This window comes from Nyctibius grandis, chromosome 8 (genome assembly GCF_013368605.1).
Source record: "Nyctibius grandis isolate bNycGra1 chromosome 8, bNycGra1.pri, whole genome shotgun sequence".
Taxonomy (NCBI): Eukaryota; Metazoa; Chordata; class Aves; order Nyctibiiformes; family Nyctibiidae; genus Nyctibius; species Nyctibius grandis.
This window is the reverse complement of record NC_090665.1, coordinates 5,464,927-5,488,527: the sequence shown is the minus strand read 5'-3', so window position 1 is coordinate 5,488,527 and position 23,601 is coordinate 5,464,927. Positions and strand designations below refer to the sequence as shown.

At 48.0% G+C, this 23,601-nt stretch overlaps 1 protein-coding gene across 1 annotated transcript in view; it reads left to right on the top strand.

Annotated features, from left to right (window-relative positions):
* Window positions 1-23,601, top strand: part of TNIK (TRAF2 and NCK interacting kinase) — a 158,810-nt gene that overhangs the window by 93,348 nt on the left and 41,861 nt on the right. Inside the window, exons 5-12 of the mRNA XM_068406081.1 lie at window positions 60-170; window positions 2,554-2,644; window positions 4,009-4,139; window positions 8,479-8,533; window positions 8,894-8,972; window positions 13,783-13,958; window positions 15,547-15,613; window positions 16,448-16,652. Of these exons, the coding sequence (XP_068262182.1) occupies window positions 60-170; window positions 2,554-2,644; window positions 4,009-4,139; window positions 8,479-8,533; window positions 8,894-8,972; window positions 13,783-13,958; window positions 15,547-15,613; window positions 16,448-16,652 (915 nt within the window). The remainder of the gene's footprint in view (window positions 1-59; window positions 171-2,553; window positions 2,645-4,008; window positions 4,140-8,478; window positions 8,534-8,893; window positions 8,973-13,782; window positions 13,959-15,546; window positions 15,614-16,447; window positions 16,653-23,601) is intronic.

The following is a 23,601-nucleotide window of genomic DNA, read 5'->3' as shown; positions in this document are numbered from 1 at the left end:
CAGCCTGAAGGATGCTGTCGGTGTCATTGCAGTAATTGCATTCTTGTTCCGTTTGGCAGCTGGTGATGGAGTTCTGCGGCGCGGGCTCCGTCACCGACCTCATCAAGAACACGAAGGGGAACACCTTGAAGGAGGAGTGGATCGCCTACATCTGCAGAGAGATTTTACGGGTACGTGTCCAGAGGGAGCTAAATGTCAGGGGTTGTTGGAGTGTCACACTCTGTGCTCGGGGGACACGGAAAGCCTTTGGCTCTGCAGGCTTCATGGCTGCTGCGCTGCAGTGGGCTGGAGCCTCTTCGGTGCTGGTAGGCATGAATGATTCATGCGCTTGTGTGCTGCATAATAAATAAGCCCTGTTTAATGCCCTTCAGCTCTGTTAGTTCCCCGACTTTTAACCCTCTTTTTCCTTCAACAAAAATATAATTTCCTTTAGTATTAATCGGGCAAAGATTTATGTACATTAGAATTACATTTTCAATTAACAGGAAGGTGAGGATTAATAACGTCTGTGGAAGAATCTTCACGATTAAAAAGCACCTTACATTTTATTAAATCCACATGTCTCTGGCTTGAATGAGGATGCTGCAGCTATTATACTCCCAAGATAAATGTTTGACTGGAATGTCATAAAATAGGCTGCACCAGAGCTGGGAGATGGCAGCTTCAGCAAAGACTTGCTTGCATTTTGCACAACTGAGGTCAGATGATGTGATTGTAATGGTTGTCCAACATTAAAATCTACTGCTCTGTGAACTGAGGCTTTGTGCAAGAGGAAACAGAAATATTGGACATGTGAAGGCAACGCGTAGAAGAGCCATCCAAGTGTGATAGGACGAGAGGAAATGGCTTCAAGTTGTGCCGGGGGAGGTTTAGGCTGGATATTAGGAAAAAATTCTTTATGGAAGGGGTTATCAAGCATTGGAACAGGCTGCCCAGCGAAGTGGTGGAGTCACCATCCCTGGAGGGATTTAAAGGACATGTAGATGTGGTGCTGAGGGACATGGGTTAGTGGTGGACCTGACAATGCCAGGTTAATGGTTGGACTCAATGATCTTAAAGGTCTTTTCCAACCTAAATGATTCTATGAAAGAAAGCAAGGCAAAATGACTGCTCCAGAAGGAGGTGTCTGTCACTGCTGCTGAGGGTGCTGCTGGTGTCCAGGGGTGACACAGCACTTCTGCGTTGACCCTGAATGCCACTGTCCGCACCGACACGATGTACAGAAGACGCTGGCGCTGTAGCTAATCAGGTGTTGTACGGACACTGCTTTCAGTGCCAGGAAACCACAGTTACACGGGCTTATTTTAAATGTATGAGCTCTGTGAGCCTGCTTCTGAAAATAATCCCTGGCAGTGACTCAGAACCCAGTGCTGACTCCTGTCCCAGGGCCACCACCGAGTGTCATCGCTCGCATTTTGGCCGCGCGTTGGGGCGGTTGGTTGGTGACCTCCACAGGGTCTCAGGTGATGAAAGGCTCCCCGCTTTGTGCAGCAGAAGGTGGCCTGGTCTTGGTTCAGATGTTGACAGCCAGCTGTAATTCTAACACGAGACTCAATCCTGCGCTGTTAAAGGATTTATTGAAATTCAGTGAAATTTTTACTTTGCCTCCAGTGCACAAAGGTACCTCTAATATGGCTAAAAAAGAGCTCCTGTACAGATATAATCTATTCCATGGTGTTGTCCCAACGTAACGAGCGTAAAATGACTAATAACTACCAGTAGTGATAGCAGAAATTATTTTCTTTCTCAAATATGAATGTTTAATGTGAAACGTAAACCTAATGCAAAATGAGTTTTTGAAGTAATCCGTATTTTCCTAAGCTGGCAGTATAGGTGGATGTTAACTTTGAAACTGAAATAATAAATGAATGAAATAAAAATGTAGGTTGCAAAAAAAGAAATTAATGAGCTAATAAAAAAGCACAACAGAAAAGCTAGTTTACCTTTAGCCTTTGAGACAGGCTTTTAATTTGAGCTATATCTCTATTAGGGATATGTGCAAGTTATAACACTTGTATTTGCACGGTAGTTTTTTTAATACAGGCTTTTCAGTGGATTGAAGTCCAGTTTATTGGACTGATATAACAAGAGAATTGTTTTCTTTGGTTTCTGGATGATGGAAATACAGAAAGGAGACAAAACCGTTCCGTTATTTCTGCCGCAGAAATGGCTCCCTAAGGCAAGGGAGCACATGGGGGAGAATATGTCTGGAGCTGCGGAGGAATTTGGGTTAATATGGATTCCTGCGGAAATGGGAAGGTTGGTTTTAATCCCTATAGAATTGATGGTTCTCCTGCAATGAAGAGCACCCACTGTGGCACACACAGCCCGTCGCTGGGCATCTGGCGGGGCACGTCCTCCTGGCGTGTGACATAGGACAGTATTTTGAACACGTGGTAAACAAAAGGATTCTCAAGTGCTTAACTCCAACTGTGAATCTTTCATTTCTGGAGGTTTCTGGAGGAAACCAATTTCGTAATTGGTTGAGGAGGAATGTCAGAAAATAACGTGCTTTGAACTTGGATTCCTCTAACCTTTCTGTGAATTCTCCAGGGCTTGAGTCATCTACACCAGCACAAAGTAATTCACCGAGACATCAAGGGACAGAATGTATTGCTGACGGAAAATGCAGAAGTTAAACTAGGTAAGAGTGGGTTAGAGCTCTTGGAAACCGCAAGTGGGCTGGCTGGAGAGAAGCAGCAAAACTGCCTTGTACATGACTTGGAGAAAGGGGATGGATGCTCAGAGCTGCTCTCTTTTTTCCCGTGCCAGCCTCAGTAACATGACCCTGGCTATTCACCAAGTGCCATGCAATAAACTGACAGTGGTTGATGGCCAAGTTCTGTGTGCAAAGACGTACTTGCAGTGGTGTTTTTGTTCAGACAGGTACTCTGGGCAGCTCTGCCATCAGATACAGGTTAAGCAATCAAGATCATTTTTCATGCCCCAGATTGAAAATTGCCCCGTGTGCATCGCCAGACATTATCCACGGCTTCTTCCTGGCAGATTCATAGTGGTGTCCTACAGGATCATAATCTGTTCGGTTTAGTGTGACATAATCCAGACTTATTTTCCAAGCTAACCTGTTGGAGAGAGCTTAACTTGCAAGAACTACTGTGCATTTCATATGCGGTGTTAGTCACCCTGGAGAAGACCAGGCATTAATGTGAAGATCGTATGGAAAACAGCAGACCAGCAGAGGTGATGTGCTGATATCCTCAGTTGTCCAGCACCAATGTTAGGCAGTCTTTGCATGTTTTAATTTATGCTAGTGATGAAAGATGCTTTACACTGGTAAAGTGAGGTGCAAGCCTTGTTTTCCCATGTCTCTCCTCTCTCTTTACAGCAGAATAAAACCCCAGCTTAACAGATGGCACCACCAGCTCATTTGGCTTTATGCTGGTGAAGATTCCCCTCCAAGGGGAAATTCTCCAGGGCAAATCTCCAACCATTGTGTTGCGCAGAGTGAGCTTAGTGGACCATAGAGTGTTCTTTCATTGATTTGATTTCATCAGTTTTTGCTTCATTTTGCAGCTCTCTGCTTGACATTTCCCTATGGGCCTTTGTCCTTGGCACTTAGTTCCTTGAGCCTTTTGCATTTCTGCCATTTCCAGCAAGAATTTAGGTAGAAAAATGAGGCTTCTACCAATATTTGGCAGGCTTTAATTCAAATGAGGAAGGATAGAACAAAGGCTGTTACTTATTCATGTTGCTAACCCTGTTTCTCATTAGTATGAGGAGCTGTGATTTCTTTGCATTGCCTCCTGGCAAGGAGGAAAAGGCACAGGGTTTCATACAAAACCTGGACATCAGATGATCAGATTTGTCCTTGACTGACCTCTGTTGATCCCAGCAGAGATCAAACAGGAATGTATCTGGCCGCATCTTTCTTTCCTGACCACGCAGAGGAGTCTGTCTGAATGAACTCAATGTTTTATGTTCAACAGAAGAGCATTGCTCAGGCCCGTCTCTGACCTTACAGTGCGCTGTTGTCTCTCTGATCCACAGTGGATTTTGGTGTCAGTGCTCAGCTGGACAGAACGGTGGGCAGGAGAAACACCTTCATTGGAACGCCTTACTGGATGGCCCCCGAGGTCATCGCCTGCGATGAAAATCCCGACGCCACTTACGACTTCAAGGTACCTAAACGAGCATCTTCCTGCTCTTTTATACGTCATTACAGGTGTAATCTTTGCAAAGTCTAGCTCATTTGCTAATTAGGCAGGGAAGGAATTAAATCGGTGCTTGCAGTGAGAGTTGTGGTCGTAAACATCTGAAGAAGGTGCTTGGTATGATCTCAGATTTTATGTCCCAGTACCATGAGCTTGAGCATTCAGGAATTTAGTGTATTTTTGCAGCTTTGAAAAATACATTGTTGAGCAGCATAGTCTCCTCCTGCTTTCTGGCTGTTGGATTTTGAGATGCCAGTTCAGGTCCAGCGTGAATCTTCATTGTGCTGTTCACGTTTCCAAATTTACTGTGAAGAAGGCTTTCCCTGTGCTGAGAAATGTGTCAGGCCGAGGCTTCCTACCTGCTAGCCTGCTTTTCAGTGCTGCGTGTTTAAATACTGCAGTCAAACATGCTGTATTTGCTCTGGAGAGAAGTCGGGTCAGGTTTAGAAAGGGCAGAATCACATCTCGTGGCCTGCGGGCTGGTATTCGCAGGGAGATGTGAAGGCTGCCACACAATCGGACGTTTAGGGGACTGACCTACTTTTCACATGTCTCTCGAGCCTGTTTGAAGTTTATTTTTGGATCGGTGGCAGCACAATATTGCTGCTGAGTTATAACGTGGCACAGAGCCCTGTGCCACGCAGCAGGTCCGCAGGAGGGTTGTGAGTCCCACCTGCCCGTTCAAACTACAGTGAGGCCTGATGTTTAAAGCAGATAGAGCTTAATATATTTTATCCTGGTTTTGCCTTACTGTAAGGTTCTGGACACACATCTGTAGAAATGTCCCTTGGTTTTAGTCTCTTGTTTTTTTGAGGTGTCCAGAACTTGAATTTCTAGCTCCAGACCCCCTGAGGTCCACTGAGTGTGTCCAGAGAGCAGAGCAAGACACTGACACGTGGGCTTTTGGGGGGAGAAGCTGAGACACGCATAAAGCTTGCTGTACCTCTGTTCATGTGCATGCTGAGAGGACGCTTTCCAAGGTAATGGTTAAAATGGTTAAAACTTTGAGGCCCTCTGGTGTGGAGCTAGATGTCTGCTTTCCAACAGCAGGACACTACAATGCAATAGTGCAACAGCCCACCATCGTGGTACGCTTTGGGGTGCAATTACCAATCACTCAGAGAAATTTTTTTTGAAAGATGAAGGGTTTTGAAGTAACCAAGCGATGCTTTGGTATTGCAGCTATTTAAGTGCATCAGTCAACTTCTGAACTGATGGTTTTCCAGAGAGCAGCTCTCCAAGTCTTGAGTTCAGACTCCGGGTTACATAAATCATTAATGATGATAAGGACATGTAGGAATAGTTTAATCTGCAATTACTTAATTCTCTTTGATTAACCAATTACAACAGGCGTTTCCTCAACTCCGCTGATGGCAGCGCAGGGCTGCAGCCTGCATTAGCTGCTCTCACCCCTCCATGACAGCTGCCTGGTGCAACGCTCTGATTATTTTTATTATTTTTTTTTTTAAAAAAAAAGTACTGATATCTTCATAGGCTACTTTCTACCCTCAGAAATCCCTGAGGTTTTTCCTCTTTCCAGAATAACTAGGGCGCTTAATATGCAATTGACTGATGCACAAGCACTGGGACCAGAATCCCTCTATTGTCCCTGAGAATCAAATGCTCGTAGCGAGCCGGGCGCTTGCGTCTCTGAAGTTGGCACTGACTGTTTTCCCTTGGCTGGGGGTATGAAACAGAAGGCTGATTGCTGCCGACACGCTCACTGCAGGGTGTTTGCGGAGCTCGTGGTGATGTGAGAGCCACTGGACATGAGTCCATACCCCGGCTCACATCCCTGCACCTGATGCTCTTGCTTTGAAGTGGGGGGGGGAAAAATGTAAATGACTTTTTTTTTTTAAAAAGGGATGCAAATCAGATGCTCTCAGGTTTAGCCAGCCGGCTTAAAATGGTGAATACAAAAGATGAGATTTATAGGGTGAAAAAAAGCCTTAATCTGTTGGACAAAAAGCCTCTGATCTCACTGTTCTCTTAGCCAGAAAGAGATGCCTGTGTAATCTATGGAAGGAGGCAGTAAATACCTCCTCACAAAAATAAACCACTTTAAAAAAAGAACAAATAGAACCCCTGCCTTGTTGAGGTTATTTGTTGTTTTTTCCCCCAGCCGGTCTTCCTTTTTTCTTTAGAGATACCTTGTTAATGAGCTTAGAATCAAAAAGCGGGGGGAAGGAAGCTTACTTCCCTTCCCAGGTCAGGCAGTGCAAATATATTAGCACAGCATCTTTTTGCTGGGTGGACTGAAAAGCTTTTCAGACTCAAAAATAAAAACCCCCCACAAAAAAACCCAAAACAAAAACCCCGAATTCCAGATCATTATAAACCGTGTGCTTCCTGCGGAGTTTTCTGCTTTCTCTGGGAGGCTTAAATCCCTTTCTGTATTGCTCCAGCTTTAAGATAATTTGGCATCTTGCGTATAATACTGGGCACCTCGATATGGAAAGACACACTAGGAATTTGGAAGGAGTTCAGCGGCAGCCCAAGGGGAAGGGGTCATGTGTGCTGAATCATGTGGAAAGACTGCGATAATTAAGTATGCGGCAGAAATCCCGGCTGACCAGAAACAAAGAACGGATGAGACTGTCCTGCAAAAGGGCTAGAAATAAGAGTTGAGAGAGAATTTTTAAGCAGGTACAAAGATATGTAGCAAGGACAGCATTTGTTAGGGGAGATCTTGAGTTAAAAATGATGAAAAGTGCCTTGAAATTGAAAATCCGAGTTGTCTTTCCTGGAGGGTGTATGTGAGAAGGTGCTTGTGGTCCCTAGAGGCTGTCTCTAGCTCTGGCAGAGCTTTTGGGGCTTTGCACTGGGGAAAAACAACCTTTCTGGGATTTACTCACTAAATTTCAGGTTTAGAGGCTTGAAGTGGTTTGGAAAGCACAGCTCTTGCAATGGAGAGGAGAAGGAAAAAGTGGGACTGCAGGGCCGTGGCAGAGAGCAGGGCAAAGGGAGAGCAAGGCATGAGAGCTGGAGGTGCAGGAGGAAGGGTGGAAGGCAGGTCCCTTCCACCCTGAGATGTGCCTATTTACAACCTTTCCTGGCTTTGATGTGCCAGCTGGTCTCCAGCAAACATCAGCTGCAGCTATGTAGCATCAGGCTCGACCTGGTCCCCTGTGCGCCCGCAGCTTGTGCCCTTCCCTTGCTGCCCTTCCATCTCAGGCAGGTCTCTCCATCCCCCCTGGAGATGTGTCAGAGGCTGCGCTTGAGAAGAAGGCACCAAAATTAGTCTGGGTCCTGTTCCCGGTGCGTCGGGTGCTCGGTTGTGAATCATTAGCAGCCCTGTGCACGGTGTCCAGAATAACGAATTAGCCACTTTCTGCCAAAAAAACAAGTTGCGGCAGTGCCGTTAGGGAAGGGGCTCGTTTTCCCTCACCGGGCACGTACCGTCTCTGCCTCTGCTGCTGTCCGGGAGAGCAGAGCTGTCCTTTGGGGCTCGTTACCAGATCTAGAGGTGCAGCCGCAGCTCATCAGTGATGTTGGTGTGGGGTGGGGAGTGGGCACCGGAGGGGAGCTCACCACTGCTCTCTGGCAGGGAGCTGGGGGTACGAATGTCCTTGTTTGCAAGGGAAAAAATGGAAGGAGAAGTAATACAAGTGTGAAATCAAAGGAGTTTCCCCAAATAAGTGTGTTCTCTGTGCTCTGATCATTCAGGAGACTCAACCAACCATGCGGGCTGAGGAAGGTTTGGAAACAGGGTAAATAAAAGTGCCCATTTCTTCTACTGCTGGCGAAACGCCGCTTTTCAGGCTGCCATTTAATGAGCAGTCCATGATACAAGAGCCTCCTGAGGTATCTCAAGATACTTCATGTTTTTAATCTGTTCTAGACGGCCTGTGTTCTGTGGAGCTGTATCAAAGCCCTGGATGTATCACTCAGCTTTAAGCAGGGAGCTGGCAGCCAGGTTTGCTGCTTACCCCAGCTGTGAAGCTGGGGAGTAGTTTGTCACCAGCTCATCTGGGAGCTGGGGGTTCGTTTGTTAGTGTGCAGGGCTCGTTAAGATGCCCCCACCAGGAGACCTTCAGGTCATCAACATCTCCCCGGGCAGTGTCCTCACCACAGCTACTGGGAGCAGTGCCCCAGCGAGGTGGCCGTGTCCCACACTGAAAATGCCTTGAAGGTTTTGAAATACATCTTGGGATAAAGAGTGGGGTTGGGAGCCTCCTCTAAAGCCTCGACACATGGCAGGAGTATGAGACAAGCTCCTAAGGTGTGGGCCCAGGGGCTTGCAGAGGACACGGAGACCTGGCTCACAGGGCCTGCATCACAAATGTCCCTCTGCTTTCTTTTACAGAGCGACTTGTGGTCTTTGGGGATAACGGCCATCGAGATGGCGGAAGGCGCTCCCCGTAAGTAGATGCATTGCTCTGCTTTAATTAACCCTGGGCTGTAACGTGCTGGGGTTTGCTGAGCATCAGCCCAAGCTCGGTTCTGTGCAAGAAACTCCATGCAAAGGTTTCCCCAAACAACCTGGGCTTGCTGAGATGGGGCTCGCAGTGTCCATGGGGAGAAAGCTGCCAGGTCAGCGTGGCCCAGGGGACACGATGGACAGTGAGCAAAGGCACACGACCCCCTGTGTGGCTCCTGACGTGTCACTAGAGCACTTGGTGCTCCCCAGCTGGGCGTGTGGCCTCTCCTTAGGGAAGCGGGGGGTGGGGGGGGGTGCGAGATGCCGTGCCGTGTTTAATGCCTCTTCTTGCACGTTGCAGCTCTCTGTGACATGCATCCCATGAGGGCCCTCTTCCTCATCCCCCGCAACCCGGCCCCGAGGTTGAAATCAAAGAAGTGGTGAGTCTCTCTCGGTCTTCAACAACTGTAAAAACGTTTCTGGAGCAAGTTATTTCCGCAGCCTGGGCGCGCTGGGGATTTGGTGTTTATGTTTATGTAGCTTCAGGGGTCGGTGACGGTCTCCAGCATCGCTCCGGTGAGTGCAGGTTTGGGTCTTGATCTCCTACGGAGAGGCAGTTTATCATAGAACCATAGACTGGTTTGGGTCAGAAGGGACCTTAAAGCTCATCTCGTTCCACCCCCCTGCCACAGGCAGGGACACCTTCCACTAGATCAGGTTGCTCCCAGCCCCATCCAGCCTGGCCTTGAACACTGCCAGGGAGGGGGGAGCTACAGCTTCTCTGGGCAACCTGGGCCAGTGTCTCACCACCCTCACAGGAAAGAATTTCTTCCTAATATCTAATCTAAATCTCCCCTCTTTCAGTTTGAAACCATTCCCCTCGTCCTATCACTACATGCCCTTGTAAAAAGTCCCTCCAGCTTTCCTGTAGCCCCTTCAGGTACTGGAAGGCTGCTAGAAGGTCTCCCCGGAGCCTTCTCTTCTCCAGGCTGAACAGCCCCAACTCTCTCAGCCTGTCTCCATAGCAGAGGTGCTCCAGCCCTCTGAGCATCTTCGTGACCTCCTCTGGACTCGTTCCAACAGCTCCATGTCCTTCTTATGTTGAGGGCCCCAGAGCTGAACACAGCACTGCAGGGGGGGGACTCACGAGAGCGGAGCAGAGGGATCAGTTTGATCTGACGGAGGTGCTCACTGTGGGACGGAGAGCTTCCTAGGCAGGCAGGGAGGGGAACGCTCTCCAACACTGCCATTTCACAGCACGGAGTCGGTTTTTCCAAGGTGGTTCATGCAGATGACACTTTGCTTGGCTCCCGTCTCTTTCCAGTCAGGTTCTGTTTTCTAGTGGAAACATGTATCCAGGCCAAAAAAAAAGGAAGAGTTTATCTTGAAGGCCCAGGAATGCAGAGATTTGTACTTAGTTTCAGCTTTATTTTAAAATTTTGCAGGAAAAATATACATCACACTTTTGGAAAAAAAAAAAAAAAAAAAAGGCAGGGCATGCCAATGAAAACCCGTAGGAAAAATATTCCTGAAGCCCAGCAGATGTTGTTTTGTTACTGTATGTTCTGTACTGATGGAGCTGGAGTCCTGAAAAACACCCATCTTTGGTTAGTGCTGTTTGCCTGCTTCAGGTTCAGCAGTGGTCTGGTCAGGAAAGATCTGCCAGATGTTAGAGAGAAGCACTGCCCCTTCCTCCCAGATGGGCTGAGCTCGTGGAGGGAAGTTTTGCTTTATTCCTTGAAATTATGCTTATTATCTTTTTGAAGATGCAAAAAAAAAAGAAAGGACAGGAGTAATTGTCAGGTATTGAAAATGCTGGTGCCAAAGCAGCAGGGATTTTGTTGCTGGGAGAGGAGCAAGAGGGGCTTGGAGCACTCTGCATCAGATGCACGGTGTTGGGGTTTTAGGACCAGCCGCCTAAAAACTCACCCAGGCTTTGGCAAGAGGCATCTTGATTTTGTCAGCCTGATCATCAGCTGCTCCAGTACCAAACCAGGAGAGGGACCTTTCCCAGCCAGCTCTGCAGAGGGTGTCAAAGATGCTCCCTCTCCTTGCTCAGCCTTTTTGTCAGCTGAGAAAATAGTTTATATGCTCGCTTTGTGCCAGATCACCAGTCTCCTACTGCATTATGCTCTCACTGGTACGGCACAAAATGGATTGTAAGACTTTAGAGTTTATTTTTCATACAAACGTGCTGTTTATTCAGCAAAGGCTTCCTCAGCCTCAAGGTTTTGCACAGGTTTTGAGCAGAACGCTTCCCTGTCTCAAGGTAAAAACAGAGCTGGGGTGGAAGTGGTATTTTCTTCCCCGCTCTGAGGTAACGGGATGTGCTTTGTGCAGGCCGGGGTGTTGCTTGGCACCACCTTCCCCTCTCATGGCTGGTGGCTGTCTCAGGTTTGCACATCTCATGGTGGGGAACCGTGGTGGTGTCTGCCTGGGGTCGGCTGGTCTGTCCAGGGCTGCACTGCCAGGGACGAGATCCCGGGTCCTTTGAGAGAGGAATTGCTTTGGAAGCCATAGTTTAATGGAACTCCAGTTTTGAACCACCTCCAGGGGAGCGTGGTGCTCACCTGGCCCCTGCTACCCCTCCATGAGCAAGCAGGGATCCCTGATCTCCAGCAGAGCTGGGCCACATGTACCCTGGGCAGCTCAAACCTATATCCGTCTTCCAGGCTTTCATTGCAATGAGAAACTCCAAAGGACCCAGATGAAGCTCCAAGCCACTACAACTCCACTGATTCCTTAAGAGCAATTTTTTTTAGCATTTTCAGTGGGACACCAGGCAAACTTGCTGTCCCCAGCTCTCTTCTCAGCTGGAGGTTTTGGGCCCAGCCAGAATGGGTCCTGGAGCTCTGCAGGCCTGACCCAAGAAGACTGGAGATGTTTGACCAAGCTTTCAGTGTGGCTGTCCGGCAGTCAGTGGTTTTCACAAGAGAAAAGCAAAATGAAGAAAGGTTCAATTTGAACTTTGAGTTCATCCTTGCTTCTGTGTGCAGCAGGACGTGAAAGTACACCAGGTGGGCAGACCATCTTAGCATGATAGACTCATTTTGGTTGGAAAGGACCTTTAGGATCATCGAGTCCAACCGTTAACCCAGCACTATTAACACATCTTCTTTCTTATGTGAAAGAAATAGCGAAGTGACTCCAGCACATTTGAGGCTAAGTCAGGGAAAGCTGAGAGGGAGAGCAGGCACAGGAGCTGCCCCGAATTGAAAATCCCAGAGAGGAAAATACTTCTGTTGCCTACCAAATCCTTGAACTGACTTTGAAAATATTGCCGTGATCCTGTGAAATTAAAGAGTCTTCGATATCATTTTCTTTCCCAATTAAAGCCAGCCAGCAACAACGAAGCTTTATTTTCTTCTTCCCACGTTTTGCAGGTAAAATGAATTTGAACTGTAGTGTTGTCATTCCCACGTACACTCCCTAGCCCTGCCTCACAAGAGATGACAGAACCTCTCTGTTAATGAGGTGATATTTGCACTGGGATACCACTTTTCATCCAAGCAGCTGCAAAGACTTTGCAAACATTTATTTAAGCTTTGCAAACCCCAGGAGCTGGAGGAGCGCGTGGTTCATGAAGATGGGCTGACCTACACCTGGGGAGGGGATGAGATGTGTGATGGTGGCCTCCTGGATCAGAGCCGGGGAGAAAGCCCTTGTCTTCTGCTCCAGCCCTGCTGAGGGCTGACCTGTGCCACTGGACAGGCTTGCTTTTTTGGAGAGCAAAATTTCAGGAAAACCAGAGGCATGAGCTGGTCCTTGTTCACAGCTGCTCAGCCAGCTCAAGGATGCAAAGATGTCTTAGGGTATTGCAGGGCACTGGGACCCCCATCCCCAAGTGATGGGCAAACCCATCACTTACTGGAGGATGACTTTTTAGCTACTTCACCTCCACCTTATTTGCATCCAGGACCGGAGTCTCTCCAGCTTCACACCAACAAGGGAGAATCATGTTTTAGAAGCAGATTTTTTTGGCGTATTGTGTGGATTGTCCCTCCTGGAATATACTGAGACACGGGGTTTCTTAAGAAAAGGTGGGGAAAGAAGATTTGCTCGTTAATAAAGCTAGAGGGAGGATTTAATTGGATCCAGTAGCATATTTTATTTTTGCATCTCAATTTGTATGGATTAGCACTTAAAAGATAAATCACTTTTAGTCTGACAGCTTAAAAGTGAAATCCCTGAAAGCTTATTGTTTTACTTGTAATGCAATTCTGTAGTATCTGTTGGCTTCTGACATTAATTTATGCTCGTTTTCCTATTTGCTAAAGCAACATAGATTATAGTGGCCTGTCAACATCTTTCTGGCTTGTTAATCCCTGTTCTCTTGGGTTTATAATGTGGTGAAATTAGTTCCAGGAAAACTTTTGATAGGCAACACTTGAGACTAAGAGAAATTTGTTCATTAAAGATTTGGCTGAAATTGTTTTAGCTGAGATTGAGTTTAACCGTTTGCAAGAAGGCAGGCTGTGAGGAGGGGCTGGGCTCTGCCACCCGCAGCCGTGTTCCCACCTCTGCCCAAGCAGTGCTGCCCAAAGATCATTCACCTGGGTCTGTGATCAGGGGGGACCAGGGCACAGTGGCCCCCAAGACCTGCTGGGTCTCCCTGTGAGAGCAGAGGAGGGCTGTAGGCAGCGAGCATCACCCAGAGGTTGTCTGAGCTTTAACAAGCCATGTAATGTTGGGTGGTTAAATCTAGAAAAACCCATCAACCTAGCTTGTCCCACTCATCTCCAGAAAATTACATCTCTTGAAATACTGCCCAGGGCCAAAAATATGAGAAACAGTCCATTAAGGAATTGCATTTGTATCTGTATGTGTTTCTATCTACACTTTCACAGGGTGAAGGGAAAGGAGGAGGAACACTTCCTTGCATTTTCTTGGTTGCCATTGATGACATCTGGCTTTGGTGATTCCCTGGTCATACTGATGGTTCCCAACTTTCTCCAGACTCAGCAGAATGGTGGTTTCTTGTAGTTGCACCAGGAAGGCATAGATAGGAGCATCCATGGGAAGAGCAGGAGAGGGGAAAGTGATAGAGGGCACATGTGATGGTGCTGCTTTGAGACAGTGCTAAGCATCAGCAGACAAGTCATGGGAATCCTCTTGGAAGGCTCCATCTGAGCAAGAACTGTGTAGCAGCCAAGTGGTCTTCTGAAATAGCCACAGGTTTCTCACTTTCTAATACGAGAATCGATATAGTTACTTATTTTGTCTGTACCTTCCTTTTCTGTACTTGGCCAGGTCTAAAAAGTTTCAGTCCTTCATTGAGAGCTGCCTAGTGAAGAACCACAGCCAGAGACCAACCACGGAGCAGCTGATGAAGCACCCCTTCATCCGAGACCAGCCCAACGAAAGGCAGGTCCGCATCCAGCTCAAGGACCATATCGACAGGACTAAAAAGAAGCGAGGCGAGAAAGGTTAGTGGAGAAGTGAGAAAGGTTTGTGGAGCAGCAATGCTCTGGGCAATCCCTGACCTCTGCCATGTGCTTAGAGGTCCCCAACGTAGACCAAGGCGCATCCATGCAGGTGAAGCATGTGGGTAGAAGGAAGGCAACGAGGACTGGGTTGCTCGTGGTCTCAGTACCAGTTTCCCTTATTCAGATGGCCAAGTTTGTTCGCAGATTGGTTGAGTTAAATAGATGTGGTCCTTCTGTGTGACCATGCTTCTTATGGTTTTGAGGTCAGATTATTTTGTTTGATTTGATTCCTCTTAGTCATTGAAACGAAAATAAATACCCATAACAAAACGATCGGTGTTCATACAAAGCCTACAGGTGATAGTCATTAGAGCTAATCAGTGTTTTTAAATATTTTTTTCCTGATAAAAAATGATATCTTTTTTTCTCGAGGTGGTAATTTCCACATGGAACATTTAAGCTTTGATTCATTAAAATGTGTGTATAAAATTTACGTGTGCATATAGACGTACTGGCGTGTGGGAGGGAGAAGCTGCTAAGCTGAGTTTTTCCCAGCTCACATATTTCATGCCAAGTCTGTTGATCTACGTGACGTTCATGCTGCACCAGCGTTGAGCAGAGCTGTGCAAACGAACATCTAGATAAGACCCTTGCCCCAAAGCAATTCCGTTGACTAGGAATAACCTATTAAACTGAATGTTTTCAGTGAACTCTCCAGGCCCTATCAAAGCCCTCTGAAAGGAAGATCAGATAACTGAAGAAACTTGTTAAAGTATTCAGCGGCTTGTGCACCGAATTTTAATTTGAAAGCTCATTTGTAGAATCCAGCAAATTATGTCGCTGTTTCTCTTCTTATTGGTAGCAGTATTAATTTTTCATGCATACCTTCCAGCCCCTTGTAATAGATTTCACTACAATCAAAACAATAAAACAGGATCCCAGTGAAGTATTAAATGTGTTTAGTCTGGCAAATGAGGGTTGGACCCTAGAGATGGAGAGTAATTGGATAAATACAAGCCTTTCTTTTACCATCATTCCCTTCATCCGATAAGATGATATCCCACTAGAAATCACAGTATGTAGCACAACATCGCAGTTGGGCTTTTTTGTAGATGTCTTCATTGCCTGGAAAGTCCATGGATTTGTATAGGAAGAGTGTATGTTTAGGGAGAGAGGAGTTTGTGCCTTCAGAGCAGTGGTTAAATCCCACCTTCCAGTGCCTGTGGCTTCAACAGCTTGTGGTGCACCTCGCTTTCGAGAACCCTGTTGCTCTATGGGGATCAATTCTTGTTTTATGGACACCCCCCGTCTTTGCATGGAGTGTCTGTGGTTGTTGGGGCAGTTGTCTGCTGTGCTGCTGCTGCCCATGGTGCTCCGGCCGGGACTGCAGCACCCAGGGAGACTGCCCGTGCTTCCCTGGCCTTGCAGCCCCCTGTAAAAATAGAAAATGCAGAGAAATAATGCTGCTTATTGCTTGTCATGCGAGAAAAGAGAGCTGTCTGTTCTGCCTTCAGAGCCCTGGGGTTTTCAACCACTGGAAAAACAAATGAGTCCAGCAAAGGGCACTGATGAGCAATTCTGTTCCTAGATGAGACGGAGTATGAGTACAGTGGAAGTGAGGAGGAGGAGGAGGAAAATGACTCTGGAGAGCCCAGGTGAGCATCAGCATTGCATTTCTGCACTTAGATCTCTTTAACTGTATAAAATCAGCTTGGATTACAGGCTGATATGAATTAGAAACAGAAGGAAGAGCGTTTGAGCACTGAGTCCTGTTCCCTGGCAGAACAGAGTATATTCCCTCTGCTAGATGGTGTGTGGGTATGAACTGATGCTGCAGATTGCCTTAGCCAAAAGCTGGGGACGAAGGCCAGGTACCCCGTTGCCTGTGGGATCTGCAGCGCGGTGTGGTGCTGTCATGGGAATGTGGGCATTTAGATACAGAAAAAACGTGAGGTGAAATGAAAGAAGACTCTTTAAAGTGTGGTTCCTTAACATCCAAGTGTTAACTCCCTATTGCTGTGTAACTTTTCCCCGTGAAGCCTCCCCGGTGCTGCTGCGAGCATGGTAGGGCTGGAACTTTCTTCGGTGACATTTTTCAGAGCCGTTGTAATTAGTATCAGGTTATTCCATTATTTCCCTGAGATAATGTAGTATTTTAATAGCTGGCAGTGATTCATGCTAAATGTGCTTTGTGAACAGCTAAATATAGTGTGTGCTGCTGCAGCACAAGGGGCTTTGGTTAGAAACTTAATGTGATGGGAACCTTTAGCAAATGAGTTACTGGTGAGCTGTGAACAGAGTACGGTGTCTGCTGCCCTGCCCCGACGCTTGTGGTCCCCCCATCCCTCCATGCGCTGCTGCCCAAGCACTGTCGGGTGTTGGGACGCTGTCGGGTCAAAGGCTAAACTGGAAAATCACCCAGAACGTACCCTGGCAAGAGGTTTAAGGATGCGGGAGGGGATCTTCTCTGATGCCTCTCTCCTGTGCAGCTCCATCCTAAACCTGCCTGGGGAGTCGACGCTGAGACGGGATTTCTTGAGGCTGCAGCTGGCGAACAAGGAGCGGTCGGAGGCCCTGCGCCGGCAGCAGCTGGAGCAGCAGCAGCGGGAGAATGAGGAGCACAAGCGGCAGTTGCTGGCCGAGCGGCAGAAGCGGATCGAGGAGCAGAAGGAGCAGAGGCGAAGGCTGGAGGAGGTAACTGGCCAGAGCCGAGCAATGGGCTGGCAAAGGCTGGTTTTGGGCAGAACAGCAGGATTTCTGGTAGCCGGTCCCAAGTGACTGTTCTCAGCCTGGTTTGAGAAGATCACGTCCTAACCTCTCTAGTTGGTAACCCCAAATGTTTTATTACACTGGACAAACCCCCCTGCTCATCCTTTTTGCATACCAGCCTCCAGCCACTCTCCTCACCACAGTAAGTGTTGCCAACCCTTGTGAAGGTGATAGAGCTGGTTCGCTGTAAATAAACCCTTGAAATACCAAACTTAAAAGGGTCACTGGAAGTACTGAGCAGAGTTAGCCCATTGTTGGGGTGATAGCTGTATTCAGTCAAGGTGGGCAAAACTTACTGGTCCAGGCATCTGTCAAGTTCATTGTCGTTATTTGCTGCTGTGGATTGTTAGAGCTGAGAAGAAGCTGAAAAGCTCCACTTGCCCTTTCCCCAGATCCATGTGCCACTTGTGTCCCCTTTAACCCCTAATTTCAACTTTAGTCCTTCCAGTCCCTGCCAATTACCATTTCTCTGGCAGGGGAGGGGCAGATGCCTGCCTGACTTGTGCAATGATCCATACGTGCCCCGAAGCATAAGATTTCATTACTCTTGTCTTAACATACCAGCTACAAATGCGATCGGTCATAAAATTATCCACCTCATTTAAAATCCAGCTGCAGGATTTGACCGGGTGACTTTGGGTGTCCCTGAGCTGCGCAGCCTGGCCGCGTACTCTGTCGGAAGCGCTTGATTTTGGTTTAGCTCCTGGTTCTTGGATTGCAGAAGTCCACCCAAAAATAAGGGGGCTTTTCCCCTGCTCTTGGGTTTTTGATGGGATTTTGCACAAAGACACCGATTGCCTCACACTGAACTCATCCCAAGTGTCTGATTGACGGGTTCATGTGTTAAGGGTAATTAAATTAGCTTTCCAAAGAGGTCACCGATGTGTCTGAAAAAAGGACTTGCAGTAAATGGGCTATTAGAGCAGCCACCCCCTTAATTTGCTTGAGCCAGAGTGTCTGTCGTGTTTAACCTGACCCTCCGTGGGCTGTGTGATGCCCCCAGGCCAGGGGCACAGACAGGAAGGAATTTCTGGCAGCTGGTGGTGATGGTGTGGCCCCTCTTCGAGGTGGTCCGGCAAAGCATTTTTTCAGTCTGGTAAATATGTAGGTCTGCTGTGCTGTCAGAGCATCGCGCTCAATACACTGTATGTGAGGCTTTGCTTGTGTCCTGCACCCTTCCCAAAGCCAGCGGGCTGCTTGGAGAGGGGACAGGGTTTGCATGTAGGCGCACCCTGAAACACCCTGCCCCGATAGATCTGGGGTCTGTCGTAAGAAAACCTCCCTCTGCCTTTGTCCCGATCGGCTTGCTGCAAGCGGTACAGGAGCAGAACAATAGCGGAGTAAAAGCAGACACCAGATTAGCTGCAATCCTGTAACAAACACAATGCTTGATGTGGTATTAATATGTTCTCTTCACATAGAAGAAAACTGTTCTCTCTCTTCGCTGCTTCCCAGGCAGGGTTTGAATGGAGGACTAATCCCCTTGCTAAGCTGCCGAGCTCTGCCCTGAGCTACGGAGGTGCTCCCTTGCAGGGCTGGGATGAGCGCAGCCCCCTCGGGCTCTGCCAGTCCCCCAGTCCTTTCCTCCATGTCACTAAAAGCTAATGCCACCATAGCCAGGATTTAAAATCAATGTCTCTGTTTCTGGTGGCTCTAACAGCCCCGCTGGGCTCTCCACCCATTGCCTTCTTCCCAGCTGCCTTACAATTTTTGGACCTAAATGAAAGCGAGAGATGTGCTGGAGCAGAGCCAGCAAAGAGGTGTCTTCACTCTCCTGATGTATCAGAGAACTGGGGAAAGAAGAGGCCTCCTCTGCCCTCCACGGGTCCACTGGTGTGATCAGCCCTGTGGGTTTAGCCAGGAATGGTGTAGAGTGAGCAGCTACATGCTGGTGGCTGTGGTGTCCCCGGTGTCTTCTTGGCCCTATCTGGATGGGTTTAGCCTCACTTGCATCTCTAGCCATGGGGTAAAATGAGCTCTCCTGTCTATTAGACACCGTTTGCATGGCAAGGAAGAAATGCAGCTGAGTTGCCATGGTGAGGATTAAAGCAGGAGTCCTTGAAGAGGTACAGACCTCCTGTTGCAAACGCGGTGGGTTGTGGCAGCGGTTAGGAGGGACACCACTGAGCATGGCCGGCTGTGGCTTTGCCGGCTGCGAAGTATTGTGTATCTGCTGTGGGCTGCTGTAGGAAAACCAGAAAAATAGTAGAGGCAGAGATCAGCAAAGGAAGTTTCATGGCTGCTGCAGGGAGTGGGCTAGAGGAGCTGCTCAAGCAGCTTTGGGCATCCTGCCCTTGAGCTTCCTGCTCCCAGAGGAGTCTCAGCACCCACCCTGGGGAGGGATGCTGCCTCTGCGTGGGGACATGGGACGGGGCTTGTACCCCCAGGCTGCCCCACTGTTTCTAGCACAGCCAGCCAGCAGTGGATATCGTTTGGTCTTTGTTCTTCCCAGATATTTTGGGGCAGGAAGCATCTGACGGTCAGACAGAGGTACCAAACAGCAGCTGTCACAGCTGTGCCGAGTTTGGTGTCACTGCCCGGAGGCACCCAGCGCACTCCATCCATGTCACTGCAGTTTTGCTCCGGAGAGCAGCGCTGCTCCAGCTCTTGTACCCATCACAACATCTTGTACCCATCTGTGATCACAACAGCACCCGAAGGCTTCAGCAGCAGCCAGGCTGTTGCCTTTTGGCCTGTCTGCTTTTTCTTACGCTAGCTTTGCACTAGCTTCAGTTGCTGACTCTCTGCTCTGGATTTATTTTGGTTAATGGGAGCATGGTTTCTTCCATGCTGCTTTACGGTCTGACTAAGATGGGGTGTGCCTCCAACAGGCTGCACTGTACCAGCAGATCTCTGGGAGGAGAGACCAGTGGAAGGCTCAGATTACTGTATTTTCGAAGTAAAATTGACCTTTAAAACCCAATAGAGCATCCGGGACAAATAAACACTTGGAGCTGGTGGCTTTTGGGGCTCCTAAGTCAGCTTATTTAGTACTGCCAGGCGTATTAGTGTGTTTATAGAAAGAGCTCTGACTCATGGTGAGGCGCCGTGAAGGTGGCCAGGCTGAGCGAGCGTGTCGGCTGGGCCCCAGCGCAGCACCAAAAGGGTGGACTTTGGAGGATGCCAAGCTCAAAAATGCCTGGAGTTAATTTGTACTGGAGACGCACAGCAAAAGGCTGTTAGTGGGGTAACTGGTCCCTTCCTCTGTCAGAGCAGACCTTCAGTAGATTTTCTTGTGGTTTTCCAGTCTTGTTTTTAAATACTGCCAGGGTTAGAGCTCCCACCACTTCTGTTCCCTCACCCAGCAGAGCTCATAATGAAGGAATCCCATTTTTTCTGTCACCTTGATCTTCCTAAACCAGGATTTCTCAACCTCTCACAAAGTAGCTCTCATTTTAGGGCCTTTTTGGGGAGATCCGCCATCTCCTAATGTCGCTCCGTCAATAACACCAAATGCATATATAAAAAAGTCAAGTAAGGAAGTCTGATGGTGGTGTCCTGATGCACCTCATGCTGCCCCCAAGACCTGCTGCCATCCTTAGCGTGCCTCCTTGCATCTGTCAGACACTTGAGTCTCCTTTTTCAACAGCTGACCAATTTCCTTCTTTAAGGCTGAATCTTCTTCCAGGCAGCCGGAGAGATTTAGATTTGCAGCTGTCTTTAATTGCAGTGGAAGTAAAAATCCCCAAGCTAGCTTTGAAACTGGGACCTTCATGAGAGCAGAGTTGCAGCTTTGTTTTCCCTCATCCAGAAAGTTGGTCTTGTGAATTCAAAATGTGCACCAGAACTAACTGCAAAAAAACCCTGAATTAGAGAATTAAAGATCAATAGATCAAATAGCACTAAGGGAAGTATTTGTGTAATGCAGAAGGGTGAATAGGCTTGAATATATTTTAATTTTTCTCTGTATGTACAAATATTAGATATATATAGTTCCCTAATAAGCCCTCCATTTCTTGCTGGCACAGAATGAGCCTTGCTGCACCAGTTTAACCACCAAAACTCCAGCTGAGCTATGGGAATAACGCATCTCCCAGCCAGGAGCATTAGGGATACCACGAGACAAATCTCTGTGCAGACCCCTTGGCAGCGGAGGGCAGGGATAGTCAGGGGGGTTTACCTAGCATCGCTTTTCTGCCATGTTGTGGATTTTTTTCCTTCCTAGGTATAAAATGAACATCAGACCTTCACAGGGAACGTACAGGGCAAAACTAAGCATCTTGCTCTTTGCATGTAAGGTTTCATTCAGTGCAGTTATAGAGCTAGATGTTCAGGGGATAAAAAAATTGCTGCAGCTTCTTTATATGTTAAGCAGCAGAAGACCGTCTACAGGAAGCTCTTATAAAGCAATGCAAAAAAATTCCAGCAATGAATTATAGATAAACTTAGGCCAGCTAAAATGGCGGTTGTTATTTTCTTCTGCATATGCAGGTGTCCTATAGCTGGCAGGAGCATTCTCATTAAGATGACAGCCTCCTCACAGTGCTGTGGGTACCTGGTGGCACTGCAGTGGTCCTGGCAGTAGTCCCTTACCCATTTCCAGGGAGAGCTGCATTACAGCAGCTCCTGTAGTACAGGTATGTGCTAAGCCCTGCATCTGTTCAGTTTTCCTTTGGTTATAAAGCATGCAAAGCTCCTGGTTTTCCTGCGTGGAGCATCCCTCCATGATGATCCCGACTAAAAGCTCCTGTGATGGTTCAGAGCATATCAGATCCCCGTTTGCCATGATGGGAAGTTCTGACCCAATTTCTTTACCAGTGGGAAACACCTCTCCGTGCTCCAGTGCTTGGTGTGTCAGGGAAGATGATGTTCCAGCCACAGTCACTCTTTCCCTGGTGGCTCAGATAAATGAGCCTGTCACAACAACACAACTACCGAGGATATTTGTTTTCATTTGTCACCTGGATTTCCCCTTCCACTTCTTTGCTGGCTTATGCTTGTGTTTGGGAGCAGCAGCCATGGTTTCCAGGAGACTCTTCTTGCAAGAGTCGGTGCCCTTCCGAGCTCCCCAAGGGCACGGGGCAGCTCCAGCTCGCCGATCGATTGTCGTACTGAACGCGTCTGATCTCGCAAAGCGAGCGTCCTCCTTTGAAGCCCTTGTTTCATGCCAGGCCTCCAAGGGCCTTCCCACCAGAGGTTTTGCCTTCGTGTGTCTTCCCTCATCAATATTTAAAATCTGTCATTTCTAGTGCAGTGCAAATAAGGCCCCATTCTGGCTTACAAGCAACTGCATACAGCTTTACCTGCAGAGTTATATAAATGCAGTCCTAATTAATTGGCGCTCTTGCCTGGAATGAATAATAGATCTGGATAGTGTAAATACACACAGTGGTTACAGGCTTGGAGGAACGTGGGGAGTGTGCGTTCGCAGTGGGAGAGGGAGCGCAGAAAACAGGGAGAAAAGGAGGCAAATAGAGATCTTTGAATTCTCCCTTCTTTTTCTTTTTTTTTTTTTTTTTTACTTTCTACATGCGCTTTCCACATGCAGTTTGCAGCTGCATCTCGCTGATCTTAATCCCTGCCTTAAACAGGATCCCTGTCATCCTGGCGCTGGTGTGAGCAGAGGTTGAGGGGAGATGGGGGCATTGACTTGCCTGGCCTGGATCATTGGATCAGGCCTGGCTTTGAAACAAAACTGTGCCTGGGGGGCTCAATTCCCAGCTCCTGGGGTTTGTAGGTGTGGTGGAGGCTGGTGGTGAGATGCTGCCTTGCAGGAGAGAGGCCAGAAGCAGGGCAAGCTTGCCAGGGCCGATGGGCGTATGGTACCCTGGAAGGATGGTGGCGTGCTGCTCCTCCCTGGGAAAAACGCTTTTGTCCCCTTCTTGGGAGAGGTTTGGCTTTGTTCACCTGCCAGATTGGAAATAAAGACCGATTGGGGTGACTTTTATATAAGAAATAGCTGTGGCATTCAAGGCCTTGCCTCCTGCCAGCCAAGCCCAGCCTACACAAGCGTTATGTGTTTTATTCAGCAGCGTACTATTTTAACTAAAAAAAAAGAAAAAAAAAAATCAAAAAACCATTAAAACCCACCCCAGACTGCACGCTATGATTGGAAGCTCAGGGTAACGTGTATTCAACCCGTTAGTCAAAAGGTCCGTGCTCCTGGGTGCCCGGGAGCAGTGACCATCACCAACAGCGCTCATCTGTGGAGGTCAGGGAGCGCTGGCAAAGCCAAGAAATCCCTGGGTATTACCATGACTGCTGTAGTCACCGCGTCCCAGTGGCGTATCCCCTGCAATTTGTAGTGTAGTGTTCAACAAACTCCCGACAGCCCCACCTCGTTCCTCGGCGAGGACGGGCGTACGCGCGGAGTAACACATGCAGCTTACGTGGGCAGCGCGAGCGAGCGCGCCTGGCGTGGGGCATGCCGGAGGCTGGAGCTGGCAGGTTATTTCAGGTTGGACGCGATTTTTTCCTTCCCTGAGGCGAGTGGAACAGCAGGGATAAATGTGGCTATAGGTGGCACCAGAGCTGTGCCGCAGCTCTAGCGTTAAGCTGGAGGGAATCAGCAGAGTCCCTGTGCGGGGCGGCTGTGGGTGAGGAGACAGCAGCCAGACAGGCAGTGGCTCCACCCTGTATTGAAATATGGGGGTGTCTTTAAATATTTATTAAAATATCTGTATATCATCTATCTATAAATATATCTATAGGTGTCTGTCTGTAAAGATATCTAGAGATATCTATCTCTAGAGAGGTATATAGAGACCTGTAATAGAATATAGAATAGATATAGAATAGAATTACAATATCTGCAGTAGATATCTAATAGAGTAGATCTGTTGGATCTACCTCATCAGATTGGATGAGGCTTGGAGCAACCTGGTCTAGTGGAAAAGTGTGCCTGCCTGAGGTTGGAACTAGATGATCTTTAAGG